We start from the raw sequence: 25,675 nt of genomic DNA, 5'->3' as shown, positions 1-25,675 counted from the left end.
AAAGGTTTATTCTTTAAAAACAAAAGTGAGTTTTTAAAGTTTTTAAACTTAAAGCTCACTCCTTTATTTGTTCTCTATCTTCCCTCTCCTCTCACTCCGAATCTCTCACCCTTTTTTCTTTTTTCTCTCTTCTCCTTCTCTCTTTTTTCTTTTTTTCCTCTCCTCCTCTCTCTTATCCACTCTCTTCGTTATTTCTCCTTTTCTCTTCTTTCTTTCTCCTCCTCTTTATATCATCTGATCTTCTCTCTTCTCCTTCTCTGATCCCTCTTTTTTTACTTCCTCCTCTCTCCTCTTTCTTCCTCTCCCGCCTTCTTTTTAGATCTTTTTGTCCAGTTTAAATTTAAGATCCAAAAACAATTTCAAATCTTATACCAAATAAATTTTTGAGTCTAAAAGAAAATTATTTTCAAGAGATGTTCTTAAAAAATGTTTTGAGAAGTGACGAATTATTTTTAATAGAATACCAGACAGTTTCTTAATTTTCCACTTCACCACTTTCCCTTTGATACTCTCTAGATGAAACTTTCCGTTCGATACTCTCTAGATGAAATTTTGGTCAAATTCATCTCTCTTTGTCTCTCCAATTTCTCTCACAAAGCACCCTTACTGTTATCACTTGCGCGCGTGCTAATTGACTATTTTATTTTGTATTTAATATTTTTTCTAAAAGGTTAATTATTATTTTGTTATTAAAAAGAATATACCAATGAACTTGTATGAAATGATTACTTGGCTACTCACACACCTCTATTTATGATAATCTAATCAAATAAATCAAACAGAACATACGGCCAAAATTAAACAAGATGTGTAAAAGGTACGAATTGAGATTAAAAGTTGATTATTAACCAATAAAATTGTGTTGGAGATAGCAGACAGACAGACAGAAATAAAAACTGAAAAACTAGAGGATAGCTTGAAAAACCTAGAACCAGCAAAATTGGTACGCACAAACATACGACATAAAATAGAAGCGGTACAAAGCCGACTGAACATAATATCGTACAAGAGCCGCCATAAGCTACACCCCATTGCACACATCCTAAGGGGGTTTGCCAAATTGAGCTTGCTACCCACTCTATACCCCGTCTACGGATATTCTTCATCGTTACTCATCAGTCACGCATCCCTTTGAAGCCGGCTGCACGTTCTTGATGTACTGCACATAAAGAAGAAGATATATTTCTATTAATATAACAATCATAACACGGGAAGGATGGTTGCAGAACAAGATTCTCACATACCTTGTACAAAATTCCACGGTTAGCCTTGTATGGCGGTGGAATATAGTTCTTCTTTCGCCTGTCCATCTCTTGATCGGTTAACTGGACATCTAATCTCTTGTTTGCAATATCAACATTGATGATGTCCCCATTCTCAATTAATCCAACAGGACCACCTTCCTGAAAATAATTCACAATGCATTCCATGAGCACTCTTTTTTCTTTTCTTTTTTTCCTTTTCCTTTCTTGTGTGCTTGTTGTAAATAATCTTCATTGCTGTAGCACATTAGTTTTTCATTTTCTTGGTGGAACAGATGACTAATTTTTTATTTTCAAGAACTATTTGACATTAAGTAACAATCAAAGTACCCAAAGTTTTCATGTAGATTCACTAACATGAAGCTCGCGGAAAAATGCAATCAAAGGAATACACACACAGATAATTGGTTAAGTAGGAGACGCAACCTATCAAGATGTAAAAGCTAAAATCAAATGACATTAATGGAAAGTTAAAAACACCTGTGCTTCAGGACATATGTGGCCAACAACAAATCCATGCGAACCGCCTGAAAACCTACCATCTGTCAATAAAGCAACCTCCTGCAAGACCGGAAAGCAATATCCAATTAAACATCTACTAGGAAACAATAGCTACATACCAACTAAAGCAGTGCAATGTAGCTTGAACTTGAAGGGGCCATGCTGGGATTAATTGCTTATAAAACATAATCATTAGCTTTATTTAAAACACTACTAACAAATAGTGTGAAGCAAAATCATTACAGTTGGATAACTAAAGCAAGTACAGCCAGAAAATAGATTTTGAACAGCTGTACCTTTCCCAGTCCTGCACCCATTATTGCACTGGTTGGTGTTAACATTTCCGGCATGCCTGGTCCTCCCTTTGGCCCCTCTCCTCTAATAACAACTACTTTCCCCTGAAGGACAATAAATACAATACAAGAACTTAGATATTCCTTTTCGATATTCAAATTCAATTTAATTAGTAGAACACAAAGATGCAGAAAGTAATATGCCTAGAATTCAAACAGAAAACCTCACTAAGATTGTCAAGCACTACGGAAATGTTGAATTTTTGTTTTATCAAAGACCAAAATTTTCTATTGGAAGGGTGTGAACAAATTATTTCCAAGACAACTGCAATCATGAAACAATAATCAACCTTAAAACTCATAGGATCCTCTGAGATAGCTGCAATCATTGACTCCTCACCTTCAAAGACAAGTGCAGGACCTGGAGTATTTTTAATAAAGAACTCAGCAGTTAAGGGGATTTTAAATTTAAAATGAAAAGAAAAACAAATTACTAAACAAATAACAGAAAACAGCACCAGAGAAATATAGCCCCTCTTTTCCTGTAATTTTTGCTACAGAACCCTCTGGTGCAAGATTTCCATATAATATTTGCAGATGGCCTGTTTTCTTGATAGGGTTTCCCAAGGGCCTTATTATATCCTGAATGAGCGAGAAGAAAAGGTAAAATTTATGAATATAAAAGAAAAGCATGAGGCAACCATGTTAATGTTGGTCTTCATTCAAACATACGATTCAACAGAAAACACAGTTAATTTGTGAGAAGAGAGCTATCTTACCTGTCCATTAGCCAAAGGAAGGAAACTTTCTGCATTCTCAGCCACTGTCCTTCCGGTGACTACAGAATAGATGTCCTTATGTTAATGTTATAAGCATTACAACTTAAACTATTAATTCCAAAGATGCAAACAATATGAAGATTCTGAAAATGCATACCAGTCATACAATCCCCGTGTAACAACCCATTCTCCAAAAGGTACCGAATGACCGCTGGTGTTCCTCCAATCTATTAAAGAAAACCATTATCTTGCTCGTCAAGAGAAATAAGTACCAAATGTAGCTATAACTAATAAAACAAATGGCATGTACACATAAAATATGCCACCAATTGTTACATTGAGTGCAAGAAAGGATACCTTGTGTACATCCTCCATGACATACTTGCCACTAGGCTTAAGGTCTGCAAGAAATGGAACCTTATCGCTAACCTTCTGGAAATCATCCAGATTTAATTCCAAACCAACAGACCTGCCAAGAGTCTTGTCAGTTGATATTTTCATGCAAGACAATTTTTAGTATCCTGGAGAATCTGGCTTCTCACCTTGCAATAGCAATCAAGTGCAGAACAGCATTGGTCGACCCCCCTAGTGCCATAACAATAACCATTGCATTATGTAGTGACTTTGGAGTAATAATATCTCGAGGTTTCAAATCCATTTTCAGTAATTCCAAGAGGTATTTCCCAGCCAATCGGCACTCATCCAGTTTCAATGGATCTTCAGCAGGCGTAGAAGAGCTTTTAGAGAAGGCGGGAAAAACAACAAAGGCAAAAATAAAAATTTGATTGTTTACAGAAATTATATTAAATTAAATTCTGTTCCAAAGGCATCTCTACCTGTAAGGAATAGACATTCCCATAGCTTCAATGGCAGAAGCCATCGTATTAGCAGTATACATCCCACCACAAGCTCCAGCCCCAGGGCAAGAGTTAAGGACAACATTCTTTCGTTGCTCATCACTTATGGATCCACTTACATATTCTCCATAACACTACGATATCAGTCAAAAGTATTAAAAAAATCTATTAAGAATAATTTTTGACTTTGCCACATTGAGAACATAGCAATTTATGTTCTGAAGCAGCTTTTTATGTTAAAGGCAAACAACATTTACATAAGCAATTATCGACAAAAAAAATGAAGTTTGGGTTGTCATTCTACGCCATGATTTGAACCTAAAATCACAACAGCAAGAATAAGTTCAAAAATTTCTACATTCAGGGGAAAGAGGTAGAAAGTACTCTTCATTCAAACAAGTACATATTCTACAGTAACGGCGTAAGGAAGTTTACTTTATGCACATCAGCAAGCAGTTGCCAGATCATCCTGTTCTATTCATGGAAACAAAGACATGCTAAACATGCAGTTGAACAAAAAACCGCCCTGAAAGCTCTCCACAGCCCCCCATTCAGGGACGGAGTTTATTTATTCGGATAACCAAAAAACATTCCCAACACGGAAGGCTTGCCCTACCATATTTTGTGTGACCATCCCTCTCCAATAACCCTTCATGAATCTTAACATGGATACTAGCAATATTATTAATGAGAACATTGAAAGAACAGCCATTTGTACCAAATGCAAACAAAACTTAGAATCTAGACATTTTTGGTGATTTAGACGATTAACTGAACTTGCATGTTGCACTACATTACTGGTCTTGGAAACAAGCTTACCAAAATGAAATGCTAAAACCAAAGAAATCAACTTCTACATGTTAAAATACTGTGGAAGACACAGAATGTGGGCCCTTCAAGCATCTAATGGAATAAACAAGAAATTTTCTTCAACATTGTCACATTCACTGACGGCTTCACAGAGGAAATGGAAAGGGCCAAAACACACACCATTTCTTATACCAAAGAAACAAAATAAAAAAGAAAACAAGACCATATTTACGAAATACAAAAAAAAAAAAAAAGTTAACAGGACAGATCTTTATACGCAGAACCAAAAGTAGGCAGCTCTGACATTAGTATTCAAACCTCAAATTAGAGGGCATACCTGAAATGCAGATATTATATCGTAAGTATTGCCTTGGAAGTGCCCTGGCTGCAAGAAAGACAAAAGAAAGATATATAAAACAAATATTATGACTGATAGCCCGCATATTTTTCTATTGAAAAGAATATAACAACAAGCAGATTAATTTGAGAGCAACTATGATGTAGAATCACACAACATCAATCATCAGATAGTAGTATGGTAAAGAAGTTATAATATATTCCCAGTTATTATAGGTTAGTGCCACGGACTCCAATAATAAGAGAAATTATTTCGTAGCAACACACACAAAGTACAGATCCAGAAAGTACATAGATTCAGAAATTTAATCCAGAACACAAGCTTAATTTATATACACCTTATGATATCGAGAAAAGAAGAAAATCCTATTTATATGCAAAAAACGTTGACTATGGAGGAAAAACATGCTCAAGTGAATGATACTGCTTTCCCTCATAAACCTGTTATCTCATGCAAGATCAATCCTAAATAAAGATACAGAAAAATCATTGAGAACTTGATCTCGAATCAAATAATATACGAAAAATGGAATGCTAATCATACACGAAACAAGAATTAATACATAACTCGCACTTTCAGTAAATCAATCAAATAGAGAACTCAAACCTTAATAGTTCCACCATAAATCATAATACTTGGTCGGTTGAGCCTTCCCATTGCCATAATTGTACCTGGCATCTGCAAGAAGTGTGAGCAGAAGATGATCTTTTCAGAAAATAAAACTGACAGTACTTGAAAGAATCATGGGACGTTTACGGGTGCCTAATCTTAAGATACAGCATCTCTAGTGTCCAAAAAGACAATCCTTGCTAATTGAAATCGAAAACATAGCTTTACAAATGCTCTGATACTACTAAGCACAGAACCCACATTTCCATCCACAATAACAATAAGAAATTTAGTAAATTTGAAAAAAAAAAAAAAAAAAAAAACTCACATTTTTGTCACAACCAGGAATGGAGATGTTGCCGTCGTACCACTGAGCGCCCATAACAGTCTCAATGCTGTCGGCAATCAAGTCTCGAGACTGCAAGCTGTAGCACATTCCTCTGGTGCCCATGGAGATTGCATCGCTGACCCCGACCGTGTTGAACCGGAACCCCACCATGCCGGCCTCTCGGACCCCTTCTTTCACAGCCTCCGAGAGGCCCAGCAAGTGCATATTGCAGGTATTCCCTTCGTACCAGACCGACGATATGCCGATCTGGGGCTTGCTCAAATCCTCCTCGGAGAGTCCCACGCCGTGGAGAATGGCCTGGGACCCACCCTGGGACTTGGGCTCCGTGATGCGAGAGCTATACTTGTTGAGCTTTTGGTGCTGCTTCGGGGCCGGGGCCGGGGGTGAGTCGATGGTGATGGAGGGCGGCGATTGGGCGGCCTCGGAAATGGAGGCTCTGACGGAGAATGGGGGCCGGTGGTGGCGGGGCCCATGAGGTGATGGGGGTAGGGACTTGAAGGCGGTGGCGGCGGGGCGTGGAGGTGGAGTGAGGAGATTGGCTTGCATCACGGCTGTGGAGTGTGGAGTGTGGAGTGTGGAGGTAGGTCTGGGCGTTTGGGTTTAGGAAGGGGATTGGTACCAGGAGTTTTCAAAAAGGGTTTTAAGGAAGAGTTTTTTTATTTTTTTTTGTGCATGCTAATTATTTTATTTATAATTATTAGATGAGTTTGAATTTTGAAATTTGTATTTATTCATTAGACGAATCTTAAAATTTAAATTTATTTAATGATGATAAATAGTATAATGAGAATACATCACACTAAAATGCCTCATTTAGCAATGCAATAATGGACGAGAGGAAAGCTAATACTGGCCTAACTCTGGCACGTGCGTTCTATGTATCACGTGCGTGGCGTCGGGTAGTAGAGAGTAGAGACGTGGCAGGTTTTTTTACAATTTTATTTTGTTGCTATCCCGTTCAGAGTGGGTGGGGCGGCCGTGGGAGCATTCACTTTCAAAGTTTCAATTAAATTTTGGAAAATGCTTGCATTGTTTTAGGATAAGCTCAATCCTCCGTCAGCAAATAATACATCTAATCGTAGAAATTTTATAATTTGGACCGTTTAATATCTCAATTTTTATTTGAAGGTCATTTTATAAAAATAAAATAAAAATTATTCGAATAAAAAATTGTTTAATCATTCAAATTTTTCTTTTAGGAACAAACGATATTATCTACATTAAGGGAGAGGGATATGCTTAGTCTCGTAATGGGTTAACAATAATATGGTTCAAATTTACCTTTGATGAGAATCGAACCTAAGACTTCTCACTAACAAATGAAGAAAATACCACTAGACCATAATACTAAAAAAAAATTAACTTTAGATATTACAATTACTTGGTAGGAAGCCTTCGCTGTCAGCTTGTCAATCCTACAACTTCACCTAATGTACTCCAACTTCATTTAATGTAAAATCATATTAGCCATCAGTTTCAAAATATCATTGAATATAAAGACGATAAGTAAGAAATAATGTAAATACGTAAATAAAGCTAGAACAACGAACAAAACTCTGGTCCGGGTTGGATCTAAGACCATCGGGTTGAACTAAAAGCTGTCAAAAAGCTGGTAAATCGATACTACGAGAGTGATGGTAGCAAAGCAAATTCTAAATGTCTTAGAGGCTAAAGGAAAGGATCCTAAAAGTTCTAGGGTTCTTGTTTCAGGTGAGCTTCAAGTAAGGTAAAGAGCTGAAACAAGTAAAGGCAGAGGGCTTTAAAGTTTGAAGTCTGTTAGTTGAATGACTCGAGTGTCCCTTGTTCTGGATGCCCTTATTGCTTACATAGTCCTCCTTTCTTCTGAATATGTTTTATGCAGCCACTTGAAGCAGATTTTGGCCATTACTATTAACCAGATATCCTCCAGCCAGAAAATGCAACAAGCACTTCGCAAATGCCTCCAACAATCGAGACAAGTGGGAGGAGAATTGGTATGTTTGGACAAGTCAAAAGTATTCGGCCAAGAACTTGGGTAACCAATTCTCGCGACCCTCCAACTTCACTTAATGTAAAATGTAAAGCAACGCACACGACTAGATAATATCTGAGTGCATATTTGTTATCCCATCATCAATGCTTTGCTTGATTATACAACAATACAACTAATCCATTCATGTCTAAAGGAAGTTCCTCTCGTACGAGCCAGATGAAAACCGAGACGATAAAACTTGAGTCATGTTTTCTGAATCCAACTTTACATTTTGCCTCCCACCTGCCAAATCCTTCTCGCGATCCCAAGGTTTCCACGGATGTTTCCCCACCCATTCTTCCTCTGCCTGTTGTGACTGTTGCTTGGATTTTCTTTTCGAACGGCTTGCAGTCTCCTCTTTGTGCTTTTCTACCAATGACTTTGATCGTTTTGCTTTGTTGTATTTGTCCACCAAATCTGCATCTGAACTCTGCCTTTTCTTTTCATCCTCATTCGAAGCAAGGGCTGCAGCCTGATTATAAGCTTCTAAGTAACTGCAATGGTAACATAATCGTGTAAAAGAAATGTTGATACACATGTAATATTTATTTTATGCAAGTGCAAAGCAATCAAATCATGCGTTCATACCCCATCTTAGCTTTTTGGGCTCTGTCTGAAGGGGTATCAGTCCATGAACTAGTATCGCCACGTCCTTCTTTTGTGCTCTTGTTGAATCTTGTTGATTGCATGCTCACAACACCATGCTGACAAAAAAAGAAAAGAAAAAAAAGAATAGGCATTAATAGCTTTGTTACAAGTACAACACAGGTGCAGTTCTAGGCTTCGACCACAGATAATAAGACATGCGAAAGTGTTTAACTACGGTGGGTAATTTTAAAACGAGCGCTTTGGGTATTATCATATACAACACAGTACATTTTTTATATGCTCTCCTTGCTACCGACAATTTGCAAAATGACCCATCTCATGTCATGGTGTGCTTGGACCATGTCCAAATTGTCCCAATAATATCATCTAACACATGCCTATGTATCAGATTTGCGTTGGAAGGCGCATGCAACCAACCAAATAAGGGAGTTCACCTTTTATTGTAATTTACTAAAATTATAAATCATACGAAAAGTGCGACTACAATTTTTCCCTGTATTTTCATCATTGCTAAGTGTTTAGGATATGCTTTGATGTAGAGGAGAGAATACAGGAAATATCATAGTCACGATCCACAAGGAGAACTCAATTCCGGAAACTTTTGCAATAGAAAAGGGAATTGATACAACAGGATAACAAAAATGAACAAGCACTTACCTTTTTTTCAGGTGGCAGCGTTGTCATCCATTCATCTCTTTTCGGTGCTACTTTAACATCCATGTCTGCTAGGAGTTCATCATCACCCTCCATGGATATTCCTGCCAAAACTTTCTTCAATTAGATCAAAGTGTAATTTAACAAGTGTTTTAACCAAGAACGGGAAGAAGATTCATGAAAGGATACAAATGTCGGTATCAGTAATATTTTTGTACTCCAAAGTCCAGATTAAAAGAAGTATCAAAATTTACTTCTAAAAAATAGAACTTTCAATAGAACTTAAGAAAGGTTAACCCATAAATTAGACATGTAAATTCTGTGTATTAGCATATCCACGATAAACATATGGCATGTAGAATGAATTATTACACTCCAAATATATAAATATGTAAAATAATCATAGGGAGTCTTGAGACACTCAAGTAGAAGTCCATGGAAAGATGCATATCCCAAGGTAAAGCTTCATTATTGGGTGTTATCAACTTGTTGGAAATGGGGACATAATTATGTTTTGGGAGGATGTTTTCCTGGGAAAAAACTCTCTGGAAATTTTGTTTCCTAGTCTTAAATTTGTCCAAATTCCACAAAAAGGCTATTTCTATCCATATTAACTCTACTGGCTCGCACGAAATCAGATGGAGTGATTGAGGACAATAGCTGGAGAGAAGAAGAGAAGCCCGGGCTTGCTCCGGCCTTGGGTATCGCACCAAAGGTGCATTGAAGTCACTCCAACAGATTAAGAAAAATCCAGAACCGCACCAGCCTTTGGCATCACACTGGAGGTGCCATGGAATCACTCCAGGTCAACCCATGCTTCACACACAAGCAGGAAATCAAAAGAAATTTTCACTAAAATAGGCAACTGGGTTTTCTTGAATAAGAAGATAAGAACAAATCAAACGGTGCTCTGAATCTAGCCTACAGTTCATTTACTCGTTCAGCTAAGCTTCCCAGTAACAAATCTTTTTCCAACATGAAAAACATAACATTTATCTTTTACCAACATGAAAAACATAACAATTACTTCAATCCTCCTTTTGTATTATGCAGTAACCCACTAAGGGAGGGTGGAAATGAGGAAGGAAGCTCATGAAAAGAGAATTTGGACGACAAATACAGATGAAAACCTCCATATCAGAGGGAAAAAAAAAACTAGCTAACCTTGTAACCTTCTCCATTGTGCTGCCTCGCGCATAGCTTTCAACTCAACCTAGAGGGAAGCAAAAGATACAAAGTTAGAGGTGCTTTTTCAGATTATAGCTAGATCCAATACTCTCGCAAAAATTCATACCTTAAAATTTTCATGTTCCTCCTTGAGTTTAATCTTGTCATCCAGCACTTTACGCTACAACAAACAGACAATGTGGGACAAAAAAAACCACCAAAAGCCAACATTAAAAAAGTTTAAAAGAGTGCCAAATAAAAATCAACCATACCACACATCAAACTTCCTAGAATAGGATCATTTAACTCAATCAGGCATTGATCATATAATTTAAAACCAGTAATTAGGTTTCGATTATGTGAGAGGAGTAAGTTGTATAATTAGGTGGATCAAGTCCTTTTTTCCCTTAATGTGATTTCTACTTGTATAAACACCTCTCTGATTTAGAGGAATGATAGAAAATAAGCTAATTATTCACCGAGATACTAACTAATAGGCCTTGCTTGCAATATCATATCATATACAATGTTTTTTGACCAAATCATTTTCAACATTTCATTCAAATTGATTTCTGGCTGTAGAAAATGTTTAGAATAAAACCTCATAATGAATGATGAATAAAATGGAAGAATAATACAAATATTTACATGTATGCCTGGAAGGGAGTTTTCACCGCCATTATAAGAAAAGACAATGGAGCCTACCTCCACATTCCACAAATCAAATACAATGCGTTTCCTAAATGATAATTTACTTTCAACATCATGGCTAAACCAGTATTGACAGCAACACTTAAGGGTTGGATAATTTTTCATCTTCCTAGAACAATGTAATTGTGCAGAATATTTCTGCATTCCAAATTGTTGGAGAGACTCTTCAGGCTGCCGACCCTAAAAATGGGCAATTTGAGCAAAGAAAGACTTGTACTCAACATTTAACAAATATAGAGCCATATAAACCACTTAAAATAGCCTAGTCTAATAGGCCTCTATATTCATCTTCCCAGGTAACTTCAATATGTTTGTGGAGCCTTAAAAACTAATATTATTGTACCATCATGTATGAAAAGATCATAAGCAATAATCTAATAACTATTGTTGCACTCCTCCCGATAATTTAACTGGTTAAGTGATAAAATCTTCCACAGTTATCTTCCACCTTGGCATTGTTGAAAACCTGTAATACCTCTAAATTGTTTCAAACATAGTAGAGTCTCTTTTTAATACATGGCCCAGACAAAGTTTCTTTAGTATCTAGCTAAAGGAATGATAGTAAGAATGTAACCTCAAAAGGTGACAAGTGTGCAACTGGATTGATTGTTTAGGGTACAAATGTTTTAGATATTTATTATTATTCAATGGGAGAAAAAAAGCTAACTAAAACAGGGACAACTAATTGGATTGAGAATTATTCAAGTTTTCTTTTTTCTTTTGTCTGATTGAGCAGTATCTTGAGTGAGGCCAATATTGTCTGAGTTCAAAAATATTAGCAAAGCCATCATCGATCTGTCCCTTTGAATCCTTTTGTTTGTCTTTTAATAGGTAAATGTAGTTTTTTAGTCGAATTTGCAGAAATATGTTCTAAAAGGGAAAAAGTGAATTGAAGAAGAGAAACTTTATCCGCCTGAATCCAGGCCACACCCTTCTTGACATTCTACCATACAGAAGAAATACAGAAATTAAGAAAAGGAACTGAAACAAAACTTGTAGATTCAAACCAATGAACTAATCAGTCACAGTGATCATCCAAAACATAGATATACCACCTCCCTATAATGTCAGTTAGAAAAACTCACCTTATCTGGATCTTGTAGTTCCTTAAAAGCTTTATTCAACTTAACAAATGCTTGGTGAGCTTGAGGATGTGAGCATTTATCAGGATGCACCAAAAGAGACATCTTCCAGTACCTGAAGGTCAGGATGAATTAGTTTATTAATAAATAAGAACCAAAGGCAACATAACAAATTGCAACAAATTGCATAAGCTCAGAAGTTCACAACCATGTAAAACAGGTAAGATTAACACAACAAGCATAACGCTATAAAGATGTGAAGAACCCTATATGACCAGCCTTCATAAACGATGACAAATTTTTTTATATACACTCATTAAAAAGTTTATTCAAACTATTTCCACATTTTCATTATAAGAAGCTGGATGATACTGAGAGCATATCAAATACCAAATGTAGATTCAGTTACAGATATATTTTTAAGAACAGAGATCAGTTCAAATAAAAAATAGGTTTCACCAAGCACATCGAATTGTTATTACATCAACAACATCGGGAGACAAATACGAGCTGTTATACCTTTTCTTAATATTCTCAGCAGACATATTGTTGTTTGCTCCTAAAATATCATATAGACTATCATCCTCAGCATCCATGATCCTTGTGACCTGATTGGTTACATGTTAGTTGATGAGTTCACATAATATAAGAACAGAAAAAGGAAAAAGATACATTATAAAGACTACAAATAAATGCTTCTAAAAGTCCAAAGACTCACATGGACTGATTTTACAGCAAACACCCTTTGAGACATGATTTTAAATACAAATTCTCGTCCAAAACCTTAAAGCACAATGTAATCTAGAATCTAAGGGAAAATTCTGAGATTTCCTTTTGAAATATGGTTATGGTGCATATTCACTCGAGTTCATTTCGTAACCCTCACAACGACTCTTTAACTACTTGTTTAAAGATCAAAACTCTTCCCATGCATAATATACATCTGTCAGTTTCATTTCATGTGCCTATACATGTACACTTGTGTGTAAAAGCACATGAAAAAATGAAGGGCAATACTGAAGGCTACGCGGAGATGAATGTAATGATTTAACATGAACTCTCACTCAACTTAAGGCTATAATATACAATCTCCTTATTAATTTTGTTAAAGTGTCAGCGAGGTAAGACAACCATACCTCTTCAAACCGCTCAGCTTCATTAGCTGATTCAGTTTCAGCAACCACGGCAGGTGGTGGAGGTCCTATAAAATATTCAGAATCTTCTTCCAACTCAGCTTGTCTGTACATATGTAATAAAAACCACAACATTTCAAGCAGTCACAATGAGAAAATACTATAATCCACCACCACGTCAACAGGTAACCCAAATTATAACTGTAATTCAAAATAAACAAGACTAGAGTAATTGCAAAGTTGTTTCAAAATAATTTGCCAGCTGAATAGTCTGCCAAATAAAATACCTGAGCTCAGCCTGTGCCTCCGTCAATTTGGCTGCTGCTGCAAGTAACTCAGCTGATGGCATTGCAGGGCCAATTGTCCTAAAATGTAATGCAAGCAATCAACCAAAAATAACAAATCAAGGTTCTTTCTTAAGCAATACATAAGTGTCATTAGATATTCGATCAACATATATCAAGCCCATCAGTACCTGATGCAATATGTAAAACTAAAGATAGAAGTATGGTTACATTAAAAACTTTTACCAACATATTACTTTCAAGAAGAACCCAAATTATGGGGCTGTTTCTCACGAAAAATTACATATTCCCAATAAGAAAAGAGATCCTCTAGCATATCATAGTAGCCCACAACCTAAGCAAAGTTTCTTACACCCAATTTAGTGAATTATCCTGGACTGTTTTGCCTTTTGATAATTCTGACATTTAGATATACACATGTTTATAAAAGAAGAGAGTCTTTTGACTTCTGAGGTTCAACTTGGCTTACAGCTCAAGTTCTGCACTCTTCATCATTGTTGTCACCATTATCATCCTCGCCTTCGTCCCAATAACATGTAATTAGGCATATAGATTCTTACCTTTCATTATTGGCTATTACATAGCGCACCTCAATCAAATAAAGTGCTATTAGCAAAGGGAAACAAATTACCGGAATGGGTTTTCTTTCTATGGAACATGTTGATAAAGCAGTGCACAAAAATAGGCTATGAAAATTTAAAAACTAATACAAGTTGGTTGATTCCCGTTAACTGGACTAAAACATTAACTCGCACTTGTGATTTTTTAAATCAAAATAACAAGCAATGACAGACCTATAAAGAGTGAAAACGGAGTTACTACCTTCTTTTAGGACCAGTATCAACATCATCCATGCATCGTACCGTTTTATTTTCATCAACCACTTGTTTGTATTCCTCATCTGGTTGTTCTGGATGCACCTCATTCTGTCCAGTTTTAGGTTCTAAAGACTTTTGAATCATAAGCCCAACAACCTCCAACGTGGGACGAACATTTGAAGGCAACAAAAAGACCCCATTATTTTCTTTGAGTTCTAATGAGCGGAACAACTTCTTCAGATGCTTAATCAAAGATCTTTCAGATATTCCCTTGATGTCAACTGCTTGCCCACAATCAATCATTTCTAAAAGCTATATCAAATAAATGTAATCAGTAACATTTCATCACTACAAACAAGAGGTGGAAAAAAATAAAGAACCTTACTAGTGCTCACATTGCAAAGTCGACTATAAAGTAGAACATAAACAACCATATAATGAATCAGTTAGTAAGAAAACAACTAAATAGAAGTAGTGTTCATATGCCGAGTGCTTGCCCACTGTACCACTGTTTACGAGAAGAATCATTGTACACTATATTTAGTTATTTACTAACAGATTTGAATAAAATAGTCCAAACGACCATCTAACAAACATAAGCATGTTTTTACACAAAACCAAAAAATCAGTTAACAAGCAACACCAAAGAACCGAACCGAAAATAATTGACAATCAGCAGAATGTCATGGCTGGAAAAGATTGGAAATTTTCTAGTTAATATTCAAACTCAATCCCATAGCTAAACAACAACAAAAAGTAAATGAAATTATCATCAGTTTCATGGCGGGAAAATAATGGGGTTGTCTCTAATTAATCAAATCTTGAGAGTTTCATTTGATACATGAATTCTAATCCATCAATTCTGATTCTGAACAAAATTACTTGGTGGTGTAAATGTACCTGTTTCAAATCATTCCCAACATTGGGAAATTCGATGAACAATTCACGTAAAACGGGTTGCGGATCGAGCCGACTCCGGCCTGGCTCTGAATCGTCAGCACTCCTCCCAGAACCGGACTCATCGCCGTCATCAACCCCATAAGCCCTCTTCTTCTTCTTTGATTTCCTTCTCTTCGTCTCTCGCTTGCTTCTCCGTTTCTCTCTCCGTTCCTTCTCTCTTCTCGAACCACCGTCGTCCTTTCTGCGACGGTGCCTCTTCGAAGAGCGCTCGGATTCCTCGGAGCTTGAGGAAGGCGATGAATATGAATCGTCGTCGGTTGAGTCCTCCAATTGCTTCCTTCTCTTGCTTTTGCTTTTGCTTCCCATTCTGATTTGGATTAGGGATTAGGGATTAGGGATTAGGAATTAGGGTTTTGCGATCAGAAGTGCAGAAGCAACAATCGATTGGGAATCCCGGGGGCTGGGGAGCGCCAACTGAAGCGAATCAGCTTTTCTCCTTAAGTCGAGGGGGACGGACAGAAACTGATGATGAACGATGTATTTTTCCTGGGTCCTTTAAGGGGGCCGTTAGATGAATCCAACGGCTTCCTTTGATTCTCAGGACACCCATTTCCCGTCCCTCTTGTCAATAATCGCAAAAGTTGGGGAAATTGATTTATTTGAGTAAGAGTGATAGCATTATCGAGTTAAATAAAGAAAATACTTGGCTGCTGAATGTTTCAGCATGAACTCCTGCTTACATCAAATTTTAGATGAGCACGTGTCTAAATTTTTTATTAAAAAATTTAAAACTTGAACATGTGTTTATCTAAAATTAGATGTAAGCAGGAAATCCTACTGAAACTTCAGTAGCGAAGCAGCGCTTGTTAAATAATTAGTTGAGAAGATTAATAGTTATTGTTCTGTCAAATTTAAGTCAATTGGCTTCTCTCAAATCAAAATACAGTTGTAAATTACGAGTTCTTTTTATTCACATTTGATAAGTGCGTACCAAACTCTAATTGTTGCTCAGATTAAAAAGAATAGAAGTTTCAAGGACAATGGCAATCCATAAGGAGCCTCTTCGGATTCTCTTTCTGAAGATCTTCAAGATCCTCAAATTATGTTCGTTCATCATACGATCATAAATCATTTTAAATACTTTTATTTAAAATTAAATGTAAATAATACCTGACAAAAACTGACTGTACAATAAACGGACACGATTTGAGAATCTCAATGATCCTCACAAAAAGGATCCAAAAAGGATGCTCATTCAATGGCAATGGACTCAAAGAAATTGTTGGAGTCACTTTTTCGAGCATACGGTACGGGCGGCAATCCTCGCCCTCCGTTTTTACATGACCGCTCTCCAGTCTCCACCACAACCAGCCCGCATGCCAGTGCCTCCTGTTGAATTAAAGAAGATGATTGTATCATTGCATGGAGAAGATATCTTCTCAGAATACCAGGGAAGAAGGTGATAGCGACAGACTTTCTTGATGAACAAGACAACCATGTCTAAGCTTAAGGGAGTGTGAGTTATGGTTGAGGACGAAGGAAGTTTTATGGCAGGCGCGGCAAGTGCTGGTATCTGCTCAACTGTTTTGTCAACACCAAATGAGTTCCAATGAAGGGAATAACTCGTAGAGATTGTTTCTGTTGTTCCCTTGATGTAAACTGCTTGCCTTTAATTTAGGAATGACTGATTAAAGCTCACACGTAAGGTTCCAGTGTTCATATGCCAATTGCTTCCCCACCACCACTATATTTAGTATTTACTAATAGATTTGAATAAAACAGTCCAAATGACCATCTAACGAGCATAAGCTAGCTTTTACACAAATCTTAAAAGATGGTATTCCTCTTCACTTGAAAGTAAGAAGTTTTAGGTTTGAATCTTGTTGATGACGAATTGGCTGCCAAATATCAATGTACTCAAAATTTACAAGCAGCAACATAGAACCAAACCCAAAATAACTGGACAATCGTATTTCATGGCTGGAATAATTGGAAATTTTCTAGTTAATATTCAAACTTATTTAGGGATTCCAAAAATTCAGAATATCCCATCAAAATATATTTGAATTTTTCCGAACTTATTCCGATAACAAACTATAGAAATATTCTGACTTTATAGTTATTTACTCCAATTATATTTTTCGAATCTTTTTTTGCACTTTATTAATAGTTTTGGATACATTTTGTCCATTGTTTTTATATTAAACGTATATTTACATATTAAAAAGGATAAGCATCCTAGTCTACCATTATATAAATTTTTATACATAATCATAAAGTTTTTTTTTTATTTTAGCAAAAGCATATACCAAATATTAAGAAATAACAATAAATTGTATGTACGAAAAAGTTAAAGAATGTTAAAAAAATATAAAATATATGAATTTCCGAATGATATTCCAAAAATTCCAAGATTACTTCTGAAATTTCGGAATATGCCAAAAAATCTAAACTTAAAAATTGTGATCTAATCTAATTCTTAAATTTTGGAATGAAAATTGAAAACGTTGTTTCTGATTTGATCCTTCCAAAAACACCCTAGTCGTCATCAACCCAACGATGAAGGATGTATTTTGCCTGGTTCCTTTAAGGGCCGTTCGATGGACCCAACGATTTATGTTGAAACTTGTCTTTTAAGGGTCGAAAGTGTAATAACGATGTGTAATCGAATCAAATATGCACTAATAGACATGATCCTCTAGATCTGATCGAATTATTAATGACGAGTTTAATACGAAATGATTATGAGTAGCTCATTATTTGACTTAGGTAACGGTTGATATTTGATTCATAGGGGTGGACATTGTTCTGTTTGATTCGGTTTCACATGAACAACATACAAAATTAACCAACATTGAACAGTTTGATTTGGTTTGATTTGGTTTAATGGAGTTAAGCCTATTCCAACATATCAATAAAAAAAATTCCAACATAGAAAAGATAAGTTTTCGAAAGAAATTCATCAAATCAATTAGGACTAAGTTGCAGTTAACTAAAATCTTATGCTAGCATACAATTTATTACTTCCAATCTCATATAGGCATAAAGTTTCATCAAACCAATTAGGACTAAATTTTAATTAGCTAAAATGTCATGCTAGCAAACGACTTAGTTCCAAATCTCACGTAAGCATACTATTTCATCAAATCAATTATGACTAAATTTCAATTGTTTTTTTTTAATAAAAAAAAGGACAATTGGTGAAAAGCCATGGTTATCTACCATTCTGGAGGTCGGGAAGACTCACAGAGGCATTTCAGCTTTCCTTTGACTAAATTTCTATTAGGTGACAGTTAATAGTCATTACAATTTAAAATGTGTATGGCCAGTAGGGGTGCAACTTGGGTTGGGCCAATCCGAACCCGTCCATGTCTAACTTGATTTTAAACCCGAATAAGTGGGTTTCTTTTTAGTTATAACCCGTCCAAAGCCAACCCAATTTCAACCCGTTCATTGATTAAGTTGAGTTGAATTGATTATTTGCCCGTCCATCCCCAACCCAACCCAACCTGATTAACCAAACCCGACTGTGACCCATATCAATTAATACTCATATTACACTCAAGTGAGCCAAATCCAAAAACCCACATCCTTTATAATATATATATTTTTTAATAAATTACCCCTTAAATCCATAATCCAATCCGTTGCATCATCTTCTTCCCTAATTGATTTCTTAATTGAGTCGTAAAGGATTTTGGGTCCGACCTGAAAAAAAATCTTTTCTTTTCATCATAAAAATAAAAAAATAAATAAAAAATAAAAAAATAAAAGAATAAGAGGTTTTGATTAGTCAGCCCATACTTGCAGTCTCTAAACGCTAAAGCTATTTATTAAATTGTTAGTCTCCAAATCCTAAATTCTTTGTGTCTAGTAGCAATTGCTCAGCAACTCAGTCTACCTCTTTCACTCTGCCTAAACAAAACAGTAAGCCTTTTCTCCTTGATCAGTGGACCTATTGGTTTAATCATCTATATAATATACATATATATTACATAATATAGTATAATATACACTAAAAGTTTGCTCTTTCGAATCATATCGCTGAAAGTAAAGAAAGAATTAAAAAAAATTCTAGGTAATCATCCATGCATATTTGATAAAATCTCAATTACTTAGTTCCTCATGTATGATTATACAAGGGAATTGTTATTGACACTCAAAAATTCTTATTCTACACTTCAAACTTTCTATATTTAGAAAGAAAAATATACTTGTGAGGAGTGTAAAATGAGATTTTTGGAGTGCCAATAACACTTCCCTTATACAAACTTAATTAAAATTTTGACATCTTTCTGTCTTATATGTTTATGTTACTTCCTATCAGCTATTTTTGTTGTCATATGTTAATATTTCCCGTGCACATCTCTAGTTTATCGTCGAGCTCGCTGTTAAAAGGCAGTGCTTCTCCTCTGTTCAGATCCTCGACTTCGTCAACTCCCAATATCGTTCTCGACCATCACCTTCATCCGCCGGGACATCGTCGGCAAACTCCACGATGCCAGCCAAAACCCAGAAGACAAAAAATACCAATCTGCCAAAACCCAAATGAAATTCAAAAGCTTGTGAAAAGTTTAGGAAAAAAAAAAACCCATATGACAAATCAGAAGCTTTTGTTGAGAATTAATGAAAAAAAAAAAGGAATTTGAAGATGAGGGAGAAAGTGGTGAAAAAGAATGGTGATGAGGGAGAAAGTAAAAAGAGAGACACAGAGGCAGTTGGACGGGAAGGAGGAAAAAATGGAGAGCATTCTAGAGAGAAAGGGTGCTCTAGAAAGGTAAAAGAAAAAAGAAAAAGAAAAAAATGTAAAAGATAGAATTAAATATTATTATTTTTATTATTTTAGTTCTTAATCCGATATTACACCGAACGCTTCACTAAGTTAGTCTAGCTTAGTCTAGTCTAAGCCAGTCCAGCTTAATCCCTAAAGTTAGTCCAGTCCGATTTAATCCGGTGCAACAAACGCACCCTAAATTCTTTGCGTCTAGAAGCAATTGCTCAGCAACTCGGTCTACCTCTTTCATTCTGCCTAAACAAAACAGTAAGCCTTTTCTCCTTGATCAGTGGACCTATTGGTTTAATCATCTATATAATATACATATATATTACATAATATAGTATAATATACACTAAAAGTTTGCTCTTTCGAATCATATCGCTGAAAGTGAAGAAAGAATTAAAAAAAATTCTAGGTAATCATCCATGCATATTTGATAAAATCTCAATTACTTAGTTCCTCATGTATGATTATACAAGGGAATTGTTATTGACATTCAAAAATTCTCATTCTACACTCCAAACTTTCTATATTTAGAAAGAAAAATACAATTGTGAGGAGTGTAAAATGAGATTTTTGGAGTGCCAATAACACTTCCCTTATACAAACTTAATTAAAATTTTGACATCTTTCTGTCTTATATGTTTATGTTACTTCCTATCAGCTATTTTTGTTGTCATATGTTAATATTTTGTTTCATGTGTTAATTATTCAGGTCTATTTGATTGTTATATATGGCAGAACATAATCACACAACTACTCCAAGAGAGCCTCTGCCAGCTACTCTTGTAGAGCCTCAAAATGTTACAATTAAACCTCAGGTACCATCTAAACACAAAAGAGTATGAATCCAAGTCTTAAAGTTTGGGCACATTATGAAAGATTTCTAAATGCGGATGGAAGTAGGTCTGGTGAGGCACAATGCACCTATTGTAAGAAAACATTTGCATGTTCTAGCACCAATGGAACCACTACACTTAAAAGGCATACAAAGAAGTGTAAGAAGTACCTAGGGCTGGAAAAAAATCCCAAAAATCCCAAACCAAACCGAAAAAATCCCGATCCCAAACCAAAAAAATCCCAAACCAAAATTCCCGAAAATTTCGGTATGTCATCCCGAACCAAACCGAAATTTTCGGTATGGGATTCGGGATTACATCTCCATTTTTTCGGTATTCCCATACCGAATAGAAATAAATATTATATATATATATATTATTTTTTAATTATAAGAGAATTATTTTTTAATTAATGGTATTGGTAGCCACTAGTGTGATTAATCTTTGTCTCAACTAAATAACTAATGTTTGTTTGTTCAATTTGTTTGTTTCTATATTCCAGTTGTCTCAACTAATGTGATTAATCTTTGGATATTAGTTTCCTGCATACCTAGCCACTAGTGTGATTAATATGTGGATATTAGTTTCCTGCATACCTAGGCAAATCAAGGAAACAAAGGAGCAAAGACCATTATGCATGCATGAACATATCAGTATACATATATTGTATATATATACACGGACAAGGTGGGTACAGGGCATGCAATTAGTTGAGCTCAAATTTTTTTCTTTTTTTTTCGAGTACACAATATAGTTGTTCTTTCAGACATGGGCGCCGCCAAAATTTTCATTTAATTACAACTATGTGGAGGAGGAATCAAAGTTGGAATGTGGGGTGAGATGGCATTAGCCCAAAAACTTTGTGCACAAATGGGTAGTGGGTAGATTGAAACTTAATTTTAGCCCAAAAACATAATATGTCAAATTTTAGTCCAAAAGCCCAAAAACATTTCGGGATTCCTGATTTGTCCCGAAATCCCGAAATTATTTCGGGATTCCCGAAAATTGGGATTCCCGAAAATTTGGGTTGGGATTGGTATTGAATTTGGAATTCCCAAAAATTTCGGTTTGGGAATCGGGACAAGGGTTTCGGTATGGGATCCCATACCGAACCACCCCTAGAAGTACCTTTATAACGGGGACAAGAAACAACAACTCTTGTTTTTACAGTAGCAGAATCTCCTTCTAATTGGAAATTTGACCAAGAGCATTGCCGAAAACTCTTTGCTAGAACGATTATTGTTGATGAATTACCATTTAGCTTTGTGGAGAAGGAAGGTTTCAAAATATTTATGAATGCCGCACAACCAAGATTTAAATTGTTGTCATGTACTACAACTACAAAAGATTGTGTTCAATTGTATGCAGAGGAAAGAAAAAAACTGTACGAGATGTTTGGATCTTCAAATTCTCAAGTAAGTCTCACAACTGACTTGTGGAAGTCTGTTCAGAATCTTGGATGTATGTGTCTTACTGCACATTTCATTGACAAAGATTGGGTGTTACAAAAAAGAATCATCAATTTTCGGGTGGTTCTCACTCCACATCGTGGTGAGGTCATTGCACAAGCTGTAGAAACATGTTTATTGGGTTGGGGTATAAAAAAATTACGCACACTCACAAGTTGATAATGAAAGTTCAAATGATACAGCAGCAACAAGTTTGGTTTGAAATGGAGACTTCCCGAATCTAAATCAGGGGCAGGGCTCTACAACAATGTTTGAAATGGAGATGCAGCTCAATCAGGGCCCTTTTTTCATCAATATTGCAGTTAACAACATGAAAGTAAGGGTCCTTCCTTGCACCCAAGTTAACCCCATGACGCCCACACACTTTTCAAACCAAAAAAAAAACAAAAAAAAACCGAAAAGCCAACCAGAAAAAAGTGAAAACAATACATACGAAGTAGAAGCAGATAGATAAATCAACGCTGATTTTCATGTCTTCAAGCAGCCACACTGTGAAGCACAACGGTCTCGACAGTGAGGCCAGGCCCAAATCCGAAGAGCACGCCCCACTCCAGTCCTTCTCCAGTTGTTCTGAGTCCTTTCTCAGCAGACTTCCTCCTCACCTCGTCCAAAATAAACAAGACACACGCACTCGACATGTTGCCGTAATTAGACAGCACTTGCCTTGTTGCTTCTAGTTTCTCCGGCTTAAGTGCCAACTTGGACTCTACTTGGTCCAGAATAGCAGGGCCACCTGGGTGTGCAATCCAGAAGAGCGAGTTCCAGTCCGAGATGCCTATTGGCTTGAAGGCCTCGTTAAGGCTCTTTTCGATGTTCTTCGAAATAAGCCCGGGAACATCCTTGAGAAGGTGAAATGTAAGCCCCACTTCACGAAGATGCCCGTCAATAGCTCCATCACTGTCGGGGAGGATAGTTTGGGCCGCAGACACCAGCTCAAATAAGGGCTTCTCGACTTCGGGCAATGGATCTGCACCAATGATGATGGCAGCTGCACCGTCGCCAAACAAAGCTTGGCCTACAAGACTATCAAGGTGGGTGTCACTAGGCCCCCGGAAGGTGACCGCGGTGATCTCAGAGCACACAACAAGAACACGTGCACCCTTGTTGTTTTCGGCCAAGTCTTTGGCCAAACGGAGGACCGTGCCTCCAGCAAAACAGCCTTGTTGGTACATCATGAGGCGCTTGACGGAGGGGCGGAGGCCCAATAGCTTGGTGAGCTGGTAGTCGGCACCGGGCATGTCAACACCGCTGGTGGTGCAAAAGACCAAGTGGGTGATTTTAGACTTGGGCTGTCCCCATTCCTTAATTGCCTTGGTGGCCGCTTCTTTGCCAAGCCTTGGGACTTCAACAACAACCATGTCCTGCCGAGCATCGAGTGAGGGAGCCATGTACTCGCACACAGTCGGGTTTTCTTTCAGAATTTCTTCAGTCAAGTACATGTAACGCTTCTTGATCATAGATTTGTCACCTGAAAATTACATAAACGTCACAAGAAAAGTTAATTACCACACAATTTGTTTTTAGTATACTACTAATCTAAGCTACATTGAGGGAAAGGGAAAGGGAAAGAGTGAACTCGTAATGCAGTTGAACAAAAATGTCATATCCACTGGCAAGTGGATTGAACGTGTATATATATAGTAGGCTATATATTGTAGGCCTCCGGTTTTGCAAAATATGCGCTATTGTTAATTTGAGCATTGAGGTTTTGTCACCGAGGAGAAGGTTTGTTATAGAAGATTGTTGGATTCATCATCTTCAATCTCTACAGAGAAGATGCACTATTTTGAGGTCTTGTATAACTTTTTCTTGGTTGCTTTTAAAGGTCAGTTTGGTTCTTACATTTACTGAGTTGTAGTTTTGATATTTGTATGATAGTTGTGGTTTGGTCTTTACATGGAATTCACTCCCAAAAACAGAAAGCATTTGAGATGGGGTAATTTGTTTGAGATGACGAAATACTTTTAATATTAATTTGGGTCAATCAACATTAATTTCTTGCTTTTAAGGAAACTTCTTTTGGTTGACCTTACTCGAAAAGAAAATTGATTTTAATTAATTTACAATATAAAATGAAATGTCCATCAATCTTATACCGATTAACCAAAAATATAAAGGGTAAATCAGCATACCCCACAGATATGCATAATGAAGTTGTCAAGCACTTCGATGAATATCAAGTGAGTGTTGTAGCAATTTAGAATTCGCTCAATTCTAACAATTTTGTAGCAATTTAGCACTCGATCAGTGAAAAAAAAGGACAAATAGCAAACTAAACAAAATATATTAATTCACAGAAGGAATAAATATGGAGAGGAAGTTAAGTAGTACATACACATGCGTTGGAATTTTTCTTTGAGCTCAGTCTTGTGCTCGCTGTTGGTGATACGAAAGTAGTAGTCCGGGTATGTGGCCTGGTCTACACAATTGGGAGGAGTTGCAGTCCCAATAGCTAAGATTGTAGCCGGACCCTCAGCCCTCTGAGCCTTGCGAACTTCCTCGACGGTCACCATTTTTTTTTATATATCCGATCGTCGAGAAAGATCAAATACGACAGAGAGCTAAAGCTAGAACTATAGGTGGTGTTGTTAAAGGAGAGGTTGTGACAAAATGTTGATTGAAGTGGGTTGTATTTATATAAGGAAAAGAGGGGAAAGAGGGTAGATGAGGGTCACGTGTTTGACCAATGCATGCCAACCATCGGCGGGAGCACCAACAACCACCTAGAGAAGGAGACAAAGGATAATAGGCTTCACACACCGGCTGGCACGTGCATTTTTTTTAGTTTGGCGTGGATGGTTGCCCACTGAACATTCGCCCAATCAATTATTCATTGCAGAAAATCGATTTTGCATGTAGTTATAAGTAATTGAGTTACTTTTTATATTATCACTTAATTTTATGATAAAATTTTAACTTTCTTCATGGTATAGAGTAGGTCGTTCTTCGTGTGAATACCAATCTAATGGCCACACATGCTCCACATAATCCGATTTGTGTTTTTCATGTGCTAAACTTGAAAATTCATCATACGTGAGAGGATTGTTGAGAGAATCAATTCCATGTTGGGGAAATGAGAGACCTTGCATATGGCTCATAAGTAATTTGGCTCATTCTCATATTATTTAGTTTTATGGTAGAATCTCAGCTTTCTTTATGTGAAATATATTTCTTCTTAAGTTTCATCATTTTAGCTAACAAATTTAGTAGCTACGTAGCCAAATTTTCTTTATTTTTGGGGTAAAGTAAATTTTATCACCTCAACTTTGGGTTGCATGACAATCTTATATCTCATATTTTAAACATTGCAATATCATGTATCAACTTACGAATTCGTTGTAATGTTAGACTTTCGTAAAAAGAAAAAAATTTTAAATTTTTC

At 36.4% G+C, this 25,675-nt stretch overlaps 3 protein-coding genes across 3 annotated transcripts; all 3 read right to left on the bottom strand.

The window, feature by feature from the left end:
• Positions 1–809: 809 nt before the first annotated feature.
• Positions 810–6,481, bottom strand: LOC137722724 (dihydroxy-acid dehydratase, chloroplastic). The gene is made up of 14 exons (XM_068461796.2): positions 5,798–6,481; positions 5,467–5,538; positions 4,840–4,887; positions 3,672–3,826; positions 3,378–3,572; positions 3,193–3,304; positions 2,993–3,062; positions 2,836–2,894; positions 2,575–2,698; positions 2,407–2,477; positions 2,060–2,161; positions 1,743–1,823; positions 1,245–1,403; positions 810–1,159 (listed from the first exon to the last, which is right to left on the bottom strand). The coding sequence occupies exons 1-14, from the start codon at positions 6,362–6,364 to the stop codon at positions 1,109–1,111; spliced, it is 1,866 nt and encodes a 621-aa protein (XP_068317897.2). The 5' UTR covers positions 6,365–6,481; the 3' UTR covers positions 810–1,108.
• Positions 6,482–7,815: 1,334 nt separating this feature from the next.
• Positions 7,816–15,869, bottom strand: LOC137722950 (DNAJ heat shock N-terminal domain-containing protein). The gene is made up of 11 exons (XM_068462084.2): positions 15,209–15,869; positions 14,313–14,620; positions 13,473–13,550; positions 13,189–13,291; positions 12,572–12,660; positions 12,056–12,167; positions 10,387–10,440; positions 10,257–10,305; positions 9,096–9,196; positions 8,418–8,533; positions 7,816–8,323 (listed from the first exon to the last, which is right to left on the bottom strand). The coding sequence occupies exons 1-11, from the start codon at positions 15,572–15,574 to the stop codon at positions 7,978–7,980; spliced, it is 1,722 nt and encodes a 573-aa protein (XP_068318185.2). The 5' UTR covers positions 15,575–15,869; the 3' UTR covers positions 7,816–7,977.
• A 6,687-nt stretch (positions 15,870–22,556) lies between these two features.
• Positions 22,557–24,898, bottom strand: LOC137722298 (polyketide synthase 5). The gene is made up of 2 exons (XM_068461264.2): positions 24,629–24,898; positions 22,557–23,761 (listed from the first exon to the last, which is right to left on the bottom strand). Exons 1-2 carry the CDS (start codon positions 24,804–24,806, stop codon positions 22,770–22,772), a joined length of 1,170 nt encoding a protein of 389 aa, XP_068317365.2. The 5' UTR covers positions 24,807–24,898; the 3' UTR covers positions 22,557–22,769.
• Positions 24,899–25,675: the final 777 nt, after the last annotated feature.

Source organism: Pyrus communis, chromosome 4 (assembly GCF_041283825.1).
Source record: "Pyrus communis isolate YQ-2024b chromosome 4, ASM4128382v1, whole genome shotgun sequence".
Taxonomy (NCBI): Eukaryota; Viridiplantae; Streptophyta; class Magnoliopsida; order Rosales; family Rosaceae; genus Pyrus; species Pyrus communis.
The sequence above is the reverse complement of the archived record's forward strand: the minus strand, read 5'-3'. Positions and strand labels throughout refer to the sequence as shown.

Coding starts and splice junctions, on each gene's coding strand:
- LOC137722724 (XM_068461796.2), bottom strand. CDS start 6,364: ATGCAAGCCAATCTCCTCACTCCACCTCCACGCCCCGCCGCCACCGCC. Junction 5,539..5,797: donor TTCCTGGTTGTGACAAAAAT/GTGAGTTTTTTT, acceptor CACTTCTTGCAG/ATGCCAGGTACAATTATGGC. Junction 1,404..1,742: donor ACATATGTCCTGAAGCACAG/GTGTTTTTAACT, acceptor AATTATTTTCAG/GAAGGTGGTCCTGTTGGATT.
- LOC137722950 (XM_068462084.2), bottom strand. CDS start 15,574: ATGGGAAGCAAAAGCAAAAGCAAGAGAAGGAAGCAATTGGAGGACTCA. Junction 12,168..12,571: donor GCTGAGAATATTAAGAAAAG/GTATAACAGCTC, acceptor CCTGACCTTCAG/GTACTGGAAGATGTCTCTTT. Junction 10,306..10,386: donor AGGAACATGAAAATTTTAAG/GTATGAATTTTT, acceptor GCTTCCCTCTAG/GTTGAGTTGAAAGCTATGCG.
- LOC137722298 (XM_068461264.2), bottom strand. CDS start 24,806: ATGGTGACCGTCGAGGAAGTTCGCAAGGCTCAGAGGGCTGAGGGTCCG. Junction 23,762..24,628: donor AGAAAAATTCCAACGCATGT/GTATGTACTACT, acceptor TGTAATTTTCAG/GTGACAAATCTATGATCAAG.